At 35.4% G+C, this 15,707-nt stretch overlaps 4 protein-coding genes across 8 annotated transcripts; 3 read left to right on the plus strand and 1 right to left on the minus strand.

Moving 5' to 3' along the window:
* The first annotated feature begins 805 nt into the window (after positions 1–805).
* Positions 806–6,630, plus strand: LOC135170592 (mitoferrin-1). Of its 3 annotated transcripts, XM_064136566.1 has the most exons (5): positions 806–1,132; positions 1,374–1,796; positions 3,370–4,085; positions 4,460–4,547; positions 4,603–6,630. In XM_064136566.1, the coding sequence occupies exons 2-5, from the start codon at positions 1,680–1,682 to the stop codon at positions 4,612–4,614; spliced, it is 933 nt and encodes a 310-aa protein (XP_063992636.1). In that variant the 5' UTR covers positions 806–1,132; positions 1,374–1,679; the 3' UTR covers positions 4,615–6,630. The 3 variants fall into 3 exon arrangements, with proteins under 3 accessions (XP_063992636.1, XP_063992634.1, XP_063992635.1); XM_064136564.1 differs by having other exon boundaries at positions 815–1,132; positions 4,460–6,630; XM_064136565.1 differs by having other exon boundaries at positions 815–1,796; positions 4,460–6,630.
* Positions 6,631–7,067: 437 nt separating this feature from the next.
* Positions 7,068–8,267, plus strand: LOC135170594 (uncharacterized). Its single transcript, XM_064136568.1, has 3 exons — positions 7,068–7,277; positions 7,350–7,504; positions 7,902–8,267. Exons 1-3 carry the CDS (start codon positions 7,068–7,070, stop codon positions 8,134–8,136), a joined length of 600 nt encoding a protein of 199 aa, XP_063992638.1. The 3' UTR covers positions 8,137–8,267.
* LOC135170588 (uncharacterized) lies at positions 8,128–12,761 on the plus strand. Of its 3 annotated transcripts, XM_064136558.1 has the most exons (8): positions 8,128–8,267; positions 8,503–8,731; positions 8,912–9,037; positions 9,301–10,048; positions 10,175–11,255; positions 11,466–11,592; positions 11,757–11,893; positions 12,089–12,761. In XM_064136558.1, the coding sequence occupies exons 1-8, from the start codon at positions 8,217–8,219 to the stop codon at positions 12,278–12,280; spliced, it is 2,691 nt and encodes an 896-aa protein (XP_063992628.1). In that variant the 5' UTR covers positions 8,128–8,216; the 3' UTR covers positions 12,281–12,761. The 3 variants fall into 3 exon arrangements, with proteins under 3 accessions (XP_063992628.1, XP_063992629.1, XP_063992630.1); XM_064136559.1 differs by lacking the exon at positions 8,503–8,731 and having other exon boundaries at positions 8,133–8,267; XM_064136560.1 differs by lacking the exon at positions 8,128–8,267 and having other exon boundaries at positions 8,600–8,736.
* LOC135170590 (uncharacterized) lies at positions 11,344–15,695 on the minus strand. Its single transcript, XM_064136561.1, has 2 exons — positions 15,393–15,695; positions 11,344–15,126 (listed from the first exon to the last, which is right to left on the minus strand). Exon 2 carries the CDS (start codon positions 15,060–15,062, stop codon positions 12,969–12,971), a length of 2,094 nt encoding a protein of 697 aa, XP_063992631.1. The 5' UTR covers positions 15,063–15,126; positions 15,393–15,695; the 3' UTR covers positions 11,344–12,968.
* Positions 15,696–15,707: the final 12 nt, after the last annotated feature.

Genomic DNA, 15,707 nt, shown 5'->3' on the forward strand with positions numbered 1-15,707 from the left:
GCGAGTTATAAAAAGTACAATTTGCGTAGGTCGAAACACTTGAAGGAAGACCTACCCTCTTTGATTCTACATTTCATTGCGTCAGTTATTATCACCATAACTAGATTCTAAATTAATTATCAATATCTACTGAATCATTTCAATAGGACTGCACTCATATGTCTCTTATCAGATGAAATTATCATCTTTATGGGATTTACACCAGTTGCGTTCCCGTTCTAAACGCTTTTAAAACGACCGCTTCGTTTACACAAACATGGCGCATCTTCTTTCACTACCGACGATTATTACAGTATCTCTAAGTCTTAACTACGAATCGTTCTTTTCTTATTTTTACTGCAGGATATTCCCAAATGATTTCAAATTATTTACAAATTAAATAATAACTTGGAAATAAACATTTATATTTTCATAGACGGACGGTCATAGGGAGAATGTTTTTGAAGTGTGAAAGGTGATAACTGCAAAACATGTTAAGGGAATTCTTTACTCAGCTCATGAATTTTCCATGTTGAAGATTAGATAGATGATTTTTTAAAAGGATAGGTATGCTTCGGGTTTTTAAAAATCAAGCATTGCTGCATTATACGCTTTACTAATCACTAATTATTTTTTATTAGTTTATTTTCTCATGAAAAGAAAATAGAAGAGGAAACATTTGCAAAAAATATCGCTATTGGAATGAAGTAAGGTGTACATAGTGAAAAAGTTAAAGACAGCAAGAGAGACCAATAGATATTCAATAAAATTTTCAAAGTATTTTAATTTTTTAATCACAATTATTCATCTGCATTTCCCTAGACGTGCTTCTTTCCCCGATCATTATTCTTATTCTAGCCGCATAGGATAGGAACCAACCTCTCCAAACGATAACCACGTGGTCCTCAGTATAAGCGCACGCGCGCCACGTGCTCCGTATTCTAACCTAAATTTATTATTTCCTAATTGTGTCTCATCCGGGATCATTAACAGTGAAAACGACCCTGAAAAATACAAATTTCAATAATCATCCCTCACCCCCAACAGCCCACAATACAACTCTCCACTCCCAAGTAATTTCAGACAGTTGTATCGACACCTGCACAATCTGCTTGCCACCCTCAAGAGTGGGGATAGAGCATCCATCGTTGAGGTAAGACCGAACACCGGTTTGCGAGAGTTAAGATTTGTATAGATTTGCAAAAATCTCCAGTTGACTAATTTCCCAAGACTCCAGTTCCACATCTCCAGTATCTCATATCAACCAAAAATAATTATTCCAATGATAGTAGCAGGGTTATTAAACTCCTCCACCCCGCAGAGTCCTCGTCCTTTCTCCCTCGCACCCCCCACCGCTTGTAGATTGATAACATCGTCACAATTTCGCTTTTCAGTTTGTGGTTTGTGCCCAGTTACCAGTAGTGAATGAGTACAGTTGAAGTAGTATTGAATTAAGAGTTAAGCTGACTCAAGGTGAATCCTTGGTGGACTCTTGGTGTCTTGAAGGTCTTGATGGTCCCTAAAGCATCGCCATAAACCTTCGTGAAATCATTTCATACAGATTTAACCTCTTAAAACGAGAAATTTAACGACTGTTAATTTGATAACGAGGGGAAAGCTTAGTCGTCTGGGAGCACCTGTATTATCCAACAGCCATCGTCACCGTTTTTACACGGTTAACAACGTGCAACAAACAAAAAATGGATATTGATGATTATGAATCATTGCCAACTACATCGGTCGGTGTCAACATGACTGCCGGTGCCTTTGCGGGGATAATGGAGCACTGCGTCATGTATCCCTTCGACAGTGTTAAGGTAATGTACCTGGACGCAATCCACGGGAATATATATGTCGAAAGAGATTTTACATAACCAAACTTTTGTGGCCAAGTGGTAAACCTGAAAAAATGTATTTAGATATTTCTTCCCTCTCCAAACGTGATATTCTGGAGATACGTTAACATTTCTATATCTAATGCACGAGATCATGAAGCAGTTAATAAAGAGTGGAAAGTAAAATCTTCATTAAAATATATCACCAAGAGCAATCATGTAATTATCTAGTTACCGAGTCGTTCCAGAGGAAAACATCACAAGGCCTCCTCCAAACTGATAAAATACCCTCTAACAAATATCTCCGGATTGTCCTATAAAGCCCTCATTATTCAGATAAGCCTCTTTTACTCCTTTCACATTTATATTGCAAAATACATTATCATAAATACAGAAATTCAATAAATTTAATCAATTTACCACAAATTTTCTTGCTTGAACCCCAAGTATTCTCTCAGAGGTAATGCAATTTTTGAGCTTTATTTTTATTAATTCACTGGAAAAACCTTTCATTAATCACTGGAAGCATATAACATGGCGATTGAGACCCGTCGATTCTAATAAACTATACTATGAAACAACTTCTCGGAATTACCAGCCTGTGGTGAAAAATACGTATCCCATGACAATGAGAGTCGCAAATCTAATAAGATAATACCAATTGATTTGATTCTATACGGCGTTGTAAATATTTACATCAATCGGTTTTTTTACATTCAATACCAGGTAATGATGAGACAAATTATTCCGCAACTAAATTGAGTGTAATAATAAAATAATTGAATCAGTACACGAAAATTGATGGTGAAAATTCTTCGCAAATTGTGGTTGAAGTCGAAGATCATTTTCAAGCGAATATAGGAGGAAACTTGCATACATACGGAACTTATATCATCGTTTTCCTCGTGATAATGACATACAGATTGAATGTAGAATGGATAGACTCCTTCGAATAGATATCTAATAATTTGTAATAAGAGACTGATTTGTTCTATACAATCGTATTGTTGAGGTTTGAGCAAAAAGAAACGTTGATACTTGACTTTAAGTATTTTTCTTATTACGTAAGAGCCTAAGCTAGTGCAACTCGTTCTATTTATGCATCTGGTGGTATACTAGGGGTACATTGGCAGTGGTGAGGAGGAGGAAAAAGAGTTGTCTACGATCCAATGATGATTCAACTATGTCATTACATTGATTTTTAAAGTATACTCATTGTTCCGGTGATTCCTGCTTATCATATACATGTAATTGTCATGAAAATGGAATTTTTGCTTGTCACGGTGATCAGAAATGCATTAGAAGTTGCTGTGTCACACGCATATTTTTTTTCGGATATAAAAAACGAATTATGTTGATCACTTGGCTAATGTTTCGGGAATCCCTTGTGGGAAACTGTTTTAGACTTACAGGAAATTTGATTTTTTAATTTAGTCGTTATGAATATCTATATAAGTTGGAAATATTTTTTGAGGAATTCCTGCTCATATGATAAACATGTATATTTTATGTCTATTTTATTTTTTTTTTTCATATCAATTTTCTGACCGAACAGACGAGAATGCAGGCACTAAGACCGGAGCCAGGTGGGGGTGGCAGTATTCGTGCTGTAATGTCCCGAATGGTACAGCAGGAGGGGCTTCTGAGACCAATTCGCGGTATGAGTGCTATGGTCGCCGGCGCTGGACCAGCGCATGCACTCTATTTCTCGTGTTACGAATTTTTGAAAAATCGTATGGTATCGAAAACAACTTCACAGGTCAATCATCTAGTCTATGGAGCTGCTGGATGCGTTGCAACAATATTACATGATGGAGTTATGAATCCAGCTGAAGTGGTTAAACAGCGACTGCAGATGTACAATTCCCCGTACAGAAATGTTTTAGACTGTGTACGACACATTTACAGAACAGAGGGTGTATTTGCATTCTACAGAAGTTACACAACACAATTGGCAATGAACGTGCCATTCCAGAGTTTACACTTTATTGCTTATGAATTTGGACAATCAATAATGAATCCGCAGCATACATATAATCCTCAGGCGCACATCTTATCAGGAGCTATGGCAGGTGCAGTAGCTGCTGCTTGCACAACCCCCCTCGATGTATGCAAAACTGTTCTCAATACTCAACAGGTTGACGTCCAGGTACAGGGAATGGTACATGCCTTTAAACTAGTGTACAGGTTTGGCGGTGTACAGGGCTACTTTCGGGGCCTTAAAGCCAGAATTATCTATCAAACGCCAGCGACAGCTATTTGTTGGTCTACGTAAGTTACTTACATTATTTCTCCTTGACTATTAGTCGCTCTGATTGAATTCCTTGGTTAGCCTCAAATAAAATTTAAGTATCTATACAGATGTCAAAAGAACAATCTTTTTTTTCCTTAAGTCGATTCTGTCATCATTATTCACGAAAGTACCATTACAATTACAATAATTGAACCTCATGGGAGATCAAGTATTAGGTAAATATCAGGTTGCAAAGCACACGTATACGATAAAGACCCGGGTAGATGTAAACAATGCCTGTTATCACTTCTCCTATCACTTCTTATCGCATCTCGAGATTGTAAATGCGAAAGGAACAGAGTTGTCAAGGCCAGTCTTCTCTATCAATAGATTATTCCACTTTTAATTTCAGGTACGAATTCTTCAAATATTTTTTGCAAAGAAGAGAGGGCGAGAGGCACTTTGAGAGAACGAATGCTGAAAATGAGGATCTATCACCAGTGAGTCCATCTTACACATCCACAATATCAAGAACTTCAACATCAACATTTTCAGGAAGCGGATTGATATACAATAAATCACCGGGTCCGGTTTTGCTGGACGTTACGCGAAGCTAGGCATTGAACATTTAAGGAAGAAAAAGAGAATAAATTCGATAGGGAAAAAAATCGAGATGAGATAAGTGGAAATATTCAACTTTTATATTTCAAAGAGTTTATTAATGAATGATATTTTGTTAAATTGGCTTTGTTAGTGATGATGATATCTCCGAACAATAATTATACTGGAGATGATCAAAATTTTGAATTGATTCGAGGCAATGAATTGAGTGCAGGACATTCGATCATTTGGTCATTCGGTCGAGGAAAAAAAACGGAAAAATGAAAAATTACAAAAATTCTATTCGTTATGCATCACGGTTAGATGGCATTATAAGGGACAGAGTCGCACTTTTTACAGTTTCACCATATACATCATCAGTCTTTAAAGGTTCAGGGGAGTAACGAAAATTGGTCTTTGAATTGTCAAAGTATTCCGTTTAGAGATGTTCCGGTTATTCGACGATTTTTTTTATAACACTGGCAATTACTACTAAACATCACAGACGATTTTTCTTCTAGCTGGAACTTCATGTACTAGAAAGGAAAAGCAGTCTAACATTTTTGAGTAAATTTGATAATTTTGAAGATATTCAAAAAATGAAGTAAATTAAAAAAACCTCCATTCATGATGGGGAAATTAGAGAATTATATCTTTTTCTCTACTACTTTCATAAAAATTTACAACTAAACGTGTTGACACGCAATAAAAAGTTGAAAAATATTGAATCAATCCTAACTCAAGTATTTATTTTCGCTTTTTAATCATTTAATAATTTCTTGTCGTTGAATTGCTATGACTAAATTCATTATTTTGCTTCAATTTCCATTATTTACGACGTTAAACTTATAAAATTTTTTTTATTGTTGCACCAGGAGTATAAATACAAAGTGTATTGAGTAAAAGTGAGTAGATGGTTGAATTGAGCTCACATACCAGAAAAACGATTGAAAAATAATAACGCTGAATCCAAGTATTTGTATACAAATTAATATCATTCGAACCTTAAAATGTATTGTATATATTTCGTAAATTCGACATTTGAAAAGATTTGGAAAATATAGGTATCTTCATTTTTTCATTACTACTACTACAAATTTCAAATATTTCGTATTGATAAAAAAAAATGATATAAATCAAAGCAGGAAAGTTAGTTCATTAGAAAATAAAAGTCACAAATTATAAATTCTCGAATTAAACGATAAATCATTTTCGTTATGTGTGAGAGATGAGTTGATGCTTAGGAAGTTTAGCATAATTATAAATACTTGAGAATGAGGTAATAAAAAAAGAAGAGAATAATCGAATGATTCCACAATGCAAAATTAACTAGTTCAGTATTCACAAGATGACAATTAACTTTGCACTATTGTATTCTGTTGTCTTCATTGTATTCTGTTTGATTTCTCTTTGTATTTGCAACTGATATTTGAAAATGTGGATTAACGGCGAATTTAGCAGAGGAGATGACTATAAGAAGAGAAATGGAAGAGAGAAACAAAATGTTTATTTACTCAAAAAAATATCATCTCTAATTCCGTATAATATTGCTTCCTTATGGCTGTGATAACTGAGTCAAATTCATCTTGATATTGACTTTAAGAGGGAGTAATATCGTGTGAACTGACAGCCTTCACGCCATATCATTTATTAGTATTTTTTACGTAACATCTTCAATCGTAATTATTCATCAATACTCCTGATTATCACGAAATGACGAATGAAGAACAATACCATGCATCTTCTGCATTGAATTTGTATATTAATTTACAATTGTGTGCTACACAGAACGGAACTCTACACCCTAGTATATAACTTCAGATAAACTCACGGTTACAATTGCTTGAGTAATTGAATAAATGTACTATTTGACATATTACTGAGTAATACAAATTAATGCGACAAATGGATGGATGAATGCAGTCAATCCATAGTGTATCGATAGTGTACATAAATGAATAAATAAATAAATAATTGTATAGACATCGTCGAGTTTTTCGTATTATTTCAACACCCTAAGAATCACTTATAGCAGAAATGTTTAACTGTACAAAATTAATAGAGCGATACAATAGAATTTTCCAGTGAGAGGACTGGAATTTTTCCATAAAGCTTCTTAACTTGAAACAAATTGTATTGTTTTCGTTTTATTGAGGAGAAAATATAATAGGATATCGAACTCTAACTTCAACAATATTGAAAAGGTTATAAAAGAATTGACGGGTGTCATAATTCTATACAACACTGAATGCGCCTGAAAGTAGCCGATGGTTTATGTGGCTAACTTAATTTATGTGCTTATGCTTTCATAAATAGGATTTAGGGCTAAGACTAATATAAGTTCAAACTTCAGAGGTGACTAATTAATTGATTTTTTTCATCCACATTTTCGATCTTTATTTTGAATTTCTGAGTAAATAATGACACACGAACGTGTTTGTGATGTATTTTGTCAAGCATTCAAAAAAGAAATCATCGATACTGAGCATAAACTACGCATGAAATGGTTTATTAAAAATCGATCGCTTTTACTGAATGATCTGGAACGAGAGGATAAATATATCAGAGAAAAATTGAAGAAATGGAAACTTGCTAGTACTGAGTTGGAGGCGACGAAACTTGAGCCAATAGTATGAATATTTTTTTTTTTTTTTGTAAAAAGAAGTTATAAAGTAATTTTCAAAGAGTGCATTAAATTTTAGGAAGTTGTAGTTGATAATGAAACTCCAGTATCACTGAGGAGTCATGAAGACAGGAATTTGACTATTATGAGGCCCATTGATTCGCCACTATTAGATATTTTATATAATAAGAAGGAGGTGAGCCATGAGGCCAGAAAAAAATATCTAAAAGACAGGTGAGGTTAAGGATCATCATTACTGTAATAAAATACGGATTAGCTTTTGAATATCAAATAATTTTACAGTAAACCATTTTTCGAAAACGTTTGCGAATTTATAACAAAGCCTCATTCCATTTCTATTGAAATTTCTACGGTTTTGGTGCCAATTGTATTCAAAGGTTTAATGAAAAAATATTTTATACCTAATTTTTTTAGCTTGATTTTCGCCATAAGAAGAAAAGAAAAATAAGGAACAAAAAATAGTGAAATTTAACCTAAAGAAATTTTGTAAAATATATATGATATTAGAATATTTCGAGACTTTAACCTTTTTGAAAATAGATCGTCTTTTTTATGTTGGAGGAACCTTATAAATAACAACGATTATAAATTTCGGCACGATAAATTTCAGATGGAAAATACCTCCAGAGGATAGATTCTTTTTAATGGATTGTACAAATTGGTCTTATGGCTGGAAAGTTAAAAAATTTCAGACTCGTCCACCTAAAGAATTCAATCGCAAGCCACTGATACGAACAAATTTCTTCAAAAATAATTTATCAAGTGTCAAACACGAAGCCAGACCGTCTTGCAAAAAAAGTCTCGCAATGTTTGCCAAGAATTTCAAGGAGATCCAAGAGTACTGAGCGATTAATATGAATATTGTTGTGAATAAACAATTGAAAATTGTGACGTAAATGTTGGTTAACAAATTTTGATATTAGGGATGAAAAATTTCAAAGTCCCGCGATGGTATCAGGAACTCTCTACTCCTCAGGTAAGTTTAATAGTAAGTTCGCCTATTCTTTTTTTCATCAAAAAAATGGGAATAATAAATAAGATATAAGGAAATTGAAATCTACCAATTTGCATTCGAGTATTTTGTGTTAGACAGGTGAGCAGATGTCATGTCTAGATTGCATAGACTAAAATTTCAAATGATTAATTCCATTTACATTCGCAATACAGACTTAGTTAAATAATTTAAATGAATTCATTATTTACGAGATCAGGTCGAGATGCTCTTTGCTTTGGGAAAATTCATAAGACGTGATCATGAAGAGAAAATTACAGACAGAACTCAAAAGGCCCTGAACGCCATCGGAATAACCTCAACATTGGTCGAAATTAAATCGAATGACATTCGAAATCTTTGGACGAAAAGCTATTTAGATCCTGTGCAATTCCTCTGTGAAATCTATAAATTCATTACAGGGAAATTCTTTGAGGAAGAAAAATACAGTTGGGTAAATTTATATTAATCGAGTGGACATCACAGATACGGTGATGCCTAGAGGTGTTTGAATAATGGACTTATTGAATTGAATGAAAACTCAGGAATAATTTCAAATTTTCAATGTTTGCACACCTTTAGTAATAAAAATCGTTCCACTTTACTAATGAAGTAATGTGTATTTTTAGAAAAATATTATGACTGCAATGAAAGAATCATTCTGTCGTCCATTGCTATCCTGAAACTTCCTGAAACAATAATTGAGCTTCATCGTCGTTTGCCCATGGGAAATATCAATAAAATTTCATCGAAACGTGAGACATTTGGCGTAAAAAACATAATGCATTTGTTTAACGATTTTTGTTCATCTTTTAGTTTGGTATTAACCACAATACAACATGTATAAAAAATATCCTTAGAAAAATGGATAAATATGAAAAGGGAAAGAATAGAGTACACGCCGATTTGTTTCTCTGGCTATTGTCTTTCTACACTCCAGAAAATTACATGCATTTTCATCATGATAATCATTAATACTCGCTATATATTGTTAGTTAAACTACATTATTCTTGATAGCGTTTCCTCCTAAAGCTGTGTATGTAAAAAGAAATGGAAAGTCCCCTTATTTGGAATACCCAAGGGCCTCTCCAGATTGGCGAATATATGAAAATGAACTGCAGAAATGGCGCGAATTGCAAAAAGGCAGAGTTAATCCTCGCGTTATCGTACCTGTCCCTTGTCCACCGGGATGTGAGGATCTTAAGCTCAAAATTAAGGATGATTTCTCACGAAATAGGGCGTCTTCGATGCTAAAGACAGAAGAACCACTAGGCAAAAATGTTCGGAACATAAAAAGTATGACAAGTAAAGACAGTACGACAGCGCTGTCCTCTGATATCTCGAAAATATCATGTATAAGTTCAAAGAAAAATAAAATTCATCAGACCAAGAAAGGCATGGAAAATACAATAACTGTCGACTCAGAAGGAGAATCTAGTCTTGGTCCTGTAGAGGTGTATGAAATGGAAATGAACTCCGACTTAGCGGAGCTTCCGAAGAAAACATATCCGCCTGGAAGGCAAAATTTATCTTGGAAATGGCAGAATTTTTTTATGGAGACGGATGAAGACTTCAGAATACTTGAGAAGGAAGCAAATGCTATTTTGAAAAGTGTTCAAAAATCCATTATGCAAATATTTAATCCTGACGTTTGCAACGGTTGCCGTGCCTGCACACAAAGTAGAGAAATCGATGCAATCGCTGACAAATCAAAATCTCTGAATTTAATCATTGATAATGTCATTGCTGATGATACGGGAAAAAGGTAATTTTTCTTTTCTCCATAAAGACCAAAGGTCAATGGTGTTTGTTGTAGAACTACTTGAATAACTCTACTGTATTTCTCTCAGATTCAACCTAATTTTTCTAAATCCTATTCCTCTTGATTTAGATACATTGTGAGTTCAATAGGCATTGCTCCTCCCGGGGAAATCATTTCAGAAGACTCATTGAACCAGCCCCTAATAATTTCCTCGGAGGATCAAATATTCAAGACTTCAGTAATTGACTCTGTAGTAGTCAATGAAAAAGATCAACCCATTCACATCATTCTAGGAATCTCAAAACAGATCAATCATATCCCCAAAACAGTTCTTCGAAGGCTTCCAATGCCCAGAAGAAATGTGTCCTCCTGCATCTGCCATTTCTCAATTTCTGAAAAATGTTCTGAATCCTTGAATAATAAAGTATTTACTGATTTTGCAAAAAAATATCAAGAAAGAGAAAGAAGACAAGAAAAAAAAAAAAAAGAAGAAGAGAGAAATATCACATTTAACGAATCCCCTCTTAGCGAAACACATAAGAATATTCAGCGAGATCAAGTTGTTATAAATGATCAGGAAGATATGGGCAAGTGTAAGAGCTGCAGTGATTCTCTGGACAAATGTCAACAAAATCCATTCAAAAATGTTTTTCATCCTCTTATGCACAGTAGAGCGGCTAAGAGTGAAATGAACAAGGATCGAAAGAGATTAAGGGTAAATGAGTACAGGGAGAATATGAAATTCGCATTAGAAGGTGTAACTTCAAGCGCCCAAATTATATTAGCCGGAGTCCCATTACAGCCTCCAATTACAACTACTCCGGTGTCCAGTGAACTGGAGACCGATGTCTCAGCTTACGATAGACACTATTATTGTTCGGTGACCGAATTTGTTGGAAATGCTCCTAAATCTCATAAACAAATGCCAACACTGTCTCCTCAAGGCAAGAATAATAAACATGAGGGACGGCACCATAAGGCCGACACAGAAAAAAACATTGATGTCGGTGAAACTAAAATAATGAAGAAAAATACAGAAGCTGAAACGATTGGGGCAATGAAATTAGTGAAAATGAACATAAACATGAATAACGTCAAGGTGAAGGAGAAAGAGAGTTCAGCTGTATTAGACGATAGAAAAAATCAAATTCAGAAAAAGGAAAATGCAATGAAAAGTAGAAATAAGGAGAGCTTGCTGATATTGATGAAAGTATGATATTGATAGTATGTCGTCTTAGAAAATAAGGAATCTCTGTCGTAGGATAAAACTGTAGAAAAGTGAGAAAGAGACTAGGAAATTTGCTAAAAAAAATTGATAAAAGTTTTATTGAAAATTCTATTAGCAGCATCATCAGCAGATTCTACAGAATATATGAAATTCTTCGAGGAAATTTTATTTACATTCAATTAAATGATTCAGGCAGCATTAGGGGAAATGGCCCAAGAAGGGTATCTTTTCGCAAAACTCCCTCAGTGCGACAATATACCTCCTCTCCAGGCGTGGATTCGATACCGCAGCGGATTCAAGATCAGTCAAAAAAAAAAAAGTAACTAATTTGTAACAAAGTTTTAGAACTGCCCTGGAACTCAGTCTCCCCAAATTTCTCTGATCATCTAATCTTCATATCGTAAATGCCAATGGCTAATATAGAACTAAATAATAAATAATTACAAACGCTCATCTATTACGTATTTTTGTTCAATTCTGTAGATCTTCAAAAAACCCTGAAAACCTGGGAGGCCTGTGATACTCGACTCTATAAAAAAATGAAAGCCCCAACGATGCACCTCTCAGAATCTCAAAAATCGACTCTCACGTGGGGTCAAATTGAGGAAATAAGGAGAAAGGTTTGCCTTGAGTAATGAATTGATAAAACAAGATGGGTCAATAATTTAGCAATATTTAAAATTTCACTGATTATTACTTAGAGCGAATTATCAATAATTATCGGCCTATTTCACGTCATCTCTTCATTTTACAATTAAAATAATAATTCACTAGTTGCAAATAACAATTTGATTTAACTAACATTGTTTCTTCAGATCGCAACGAAGAAGAAAACATTTTACAGCAGTGTACGCAAGTCTCGAGTACTCCAATCACGAACGATATGGAATCTCGTTAATCATGACAAAAGTCTTAATGTCAATTTAAAGAAATCGTACTTCATATACCAAACCAACAAGGAGAGCGATGGACACCTTTTCAAGCCCTTTGGCTTCAAGGCGAGCTAAAAGTTAAGGGAATCAGTGGGAGAAGGGAGAAGAAAATTTGTAGAATGGGTTAAGAATAATTGTCGATGGAAATTTCTGTAAAATCATCAGAGAGAATTTTCATCGTGAATAAAATCAGGAAATATTTTCTACTACTCTAAAAAGCTCTCTTCGAAAAGTTTCCGTACACTCCAAATCCATTATTTTAGACCAGTGAGCCCCTCATTTTTCAAACTGAACGATATCAGAGTTTTAAAAAATCCGAACACATTAACGATGTGCTTTTATTTGCAAAAATATCACACATTAAGCGATAATGAACATCAATGTGCTTTAATTTCAAAAACATTAATAACACCAAACTGATAAATCATCTGAAACTCTCCGAATATGAACACGTCTTTAGTTTTTTCTTATCCTCTCAAGCTATTCTTTTTCATCATCTTGGGAGAAAAAAAAAAAAAAAAAAAAAAATCTTCACAGATCTTACAATTCTATCAACCTCATAGAAAGGTACAGAAGCACTGGAAATGCCTCTGATTGTGAATCATATCTCAAATATAGAGTAAATTCCTCCACTGGATGAAAAATCGGAGTGTAATTTTTCCAGTCTACTTGTACTAGAATTTTTCCAGAAAATATCTTTCTATTTTCTCCTCCCCCCCCTTAAGTGCACTCTAGCACCCTTCATCCTCTCATCTATCCCAACTCACAGATGATCAATTACCATAGTAACAATCGATAGTTTCAGCTGTGCCCTAGCTTTCTTCGGCAGTCTTTGCGTGAGTGGTTTAAGTTTTTTAAGAAATCCCTCAACTTCACGTCTAATTGGAATTAATGTCCTCCTGCTCCTGGCACTCATCCTTTTCATCCGTCTCTTTGTCCCCCGGTGCCTGCTTCCATTTCCTTTAACTAAATCATCATGAAAATTATCATTAAAACTATCATTAATATGAATGTTCTCCGGAATATCAGCATGATCATCTTGATGTTCCTCGTTTATTAATGTTGGCACCACTTTTTCACTCATCATCTCGAAACACTCCTTCTTCTCTTCGTACTCCAACTCCTCCATGTATTCTTCCATAGAATCCTCGATTTGCTCATCCAGAGTCTCAATGTCTGCATGTTCCTCCTCAACGCTTTCAATGATACACTTGTCATCCAGTATCTCGTGTTTATGAACGTCGAGGCGTTCTGAGAACTTGAGGAGCTCAGCAAAGTCCTCGTGATCATCGCGATCCCCTACGAAATGATGAATCTCCTCATTGACGTTAGTTGTTTTTTGAAAGGCCCCGATATTTTCAGACATTCGATTTTTGGCTCGACTTCTGCTCTTTCTTTCCTGCTGATCGAATTCTCCATCTTTTTTTCTGGGAGGCCTGCCCCTCCTTACAACTTTTTTCTCTTGCTCAGGCAAATTGATCTTAATGAGAAATCCGGGTGGAATGCTGGATAGACTGGAGACTGGAATTGGTTGCCCCAAGGTCGAAATGTTACCAGTAAAAGGGAGAATGACTTTCTTTGCATCAGTTGAGATATTAGTTACTGGTGTGATATTGTTGGCGATTGTAATCGGCTGAAACTGATTGGGAAACTGAAGCTTCCAATTATTAGAAGCTGGAGGTAGTGGAAGTTTCCTCAGAATTCTATTGTCATTCAACTGCACGGGCTTGGGGATATTGATGGACGTGGGGCGTTTCTGCTTACCTCTCTTCTTCCCCAAGGGCGCCGGCTTATTCATGATGAAGGGTTTCTTACTCGACACTACAGCTCTCATTTCCTTACTTTTCCCCAGCTGAGTTAAACTCGTTCGATGCAAATCGACATCTTGAAAAACTGAGGGCTCGGTTTCCATGATGATCACCTCAGGATTTTTTCCCTCTTCAACCTCTTTGATCGTTGGTACAGCATCGCAGGGGCCAACCTTCTGAAAGGATTGCCCAGCGAGGAAGTGCTTGGAACACAGGACGAGTTTTCGAATCTGGTTGGGGGACATTTTCAAAAGATCTTCTCGTCCCAAAAATTGACACCACCTCAAACATCTGCCAATTTCGTAAGCAGGAAAGGGATGGAATTTATATTTTTCAATTTTATTTCGAGGATCAGCTCGGGATCGACCACAGGCCGCGCACGCCTGGCTGTCAAGAACAGCTGGGGGTAATGGATCAAGTTTCTTCAGTTTCTCAGGCTGGTGAAAATATTTTTGATCCAAGTCGACTTTCAGGGCATATTTATCGTCATTGGTCAGTTCCTCAGGATTTCTAATGTTTGGTATTGCATTGTCTATCAGTCTGTTGCCATATCCAGACATAAATTGTGATCTGTCAAAGTGATGGGAGCAAATGTAGCAATAGAGAATTTCCTTTCTCGTAAGGCGATAATAAGAGTCAATACCAACAAAGTCCAACCACTTGAGACATCTAAATTCCTCTCCTGGAAAGTGATGGAATGTTGTGCCATCGTCGTCTGGGTCTGGCGGATCCTTGCGGTATCTTCCGCACAGGACGCATGTGATATTGTAGAGACTTTGTTTAGGATCGTAGATAGTGGGAACTGCTTGGCAATTCAATCTGTCAAAGTAGTCGTTTAGGAAATAACTTCTTTCGAAGTGCTTAGAGCACACCATGCGCTGGAGTAGTTGTTTTTTAGTGAGCTTGTAAAGATCTTCACGACAACAAAACTCTAACCATTGGAGGCAACGAGTGTCGTAGTTCACAGGGAAACCAAAGAACATGTATTCCTCTTCGCGGTTGTTTGGATTCATGCGGGAACGGCCACATACTACGCATGGATGTGGCATTTTGCAGGCGATTTATCATAATAATAATGATGAGGAGAGACGCTTTAACAAGTCGTCATGTGATCTGAAAGAAATATTGTACATCTAATTAGGTGAAAGATACATTTTAATTATGCTGTTGGTTTGTTTATGGATAATTAGGCTTGATAGGAAACATTGTCATAAATTGAAATGAATCTTATAAGATAAAAATTCTTCAATATACTACTACCTCCATTTGATTGCCAGATATGCCCAGACAATTGAAATCTGAGTCACTTCTGACTATAAACTATTTGCTCACTAATAAAAATCATTGATCAACTAGTCTAGGTAAGTGTTTTCACTTACTTTTTCGTCAAATAGCATCCTCAATAAGGAGCGAATCTCTCCGCAATTATTCTCATTACTTTCACTGAGAAAAACTTTCCAAGACACACATTATTCCAATTTCAGTATGAAAAGTCTCTCACTCTTATAATTTATTTTTATGATTGTATTGAAAAAATGAAATAGAATGGTTGTTATTATTATTGGTCTTATTATTGTAATGCCTATCAACATTTACAAGGTTATGTCTGCGCAGTGGCTGATGGAAAAGTAAAAAAAAGAGGAAGTGAGAAGTAAAAGAGCAGATTGTTTAGAACCTGCTACCCTGAATATACA

Source organism: Diachasmimorpha longicaudata, chromosome 17 (genome assembly GCF_034640455.1).
Source record: "Diachasmimorpha longicaudata isolate KC_UGA_2023 chromosome 17, iyDiaLong2, whole genome shotgun sequence".
NCBI lineage: Eukaryota > Metazoa > Arthropoda > Insecta > Hymenoptera > Braconidae > Diachasmimorpha > Diachasmimorpha longicaudata.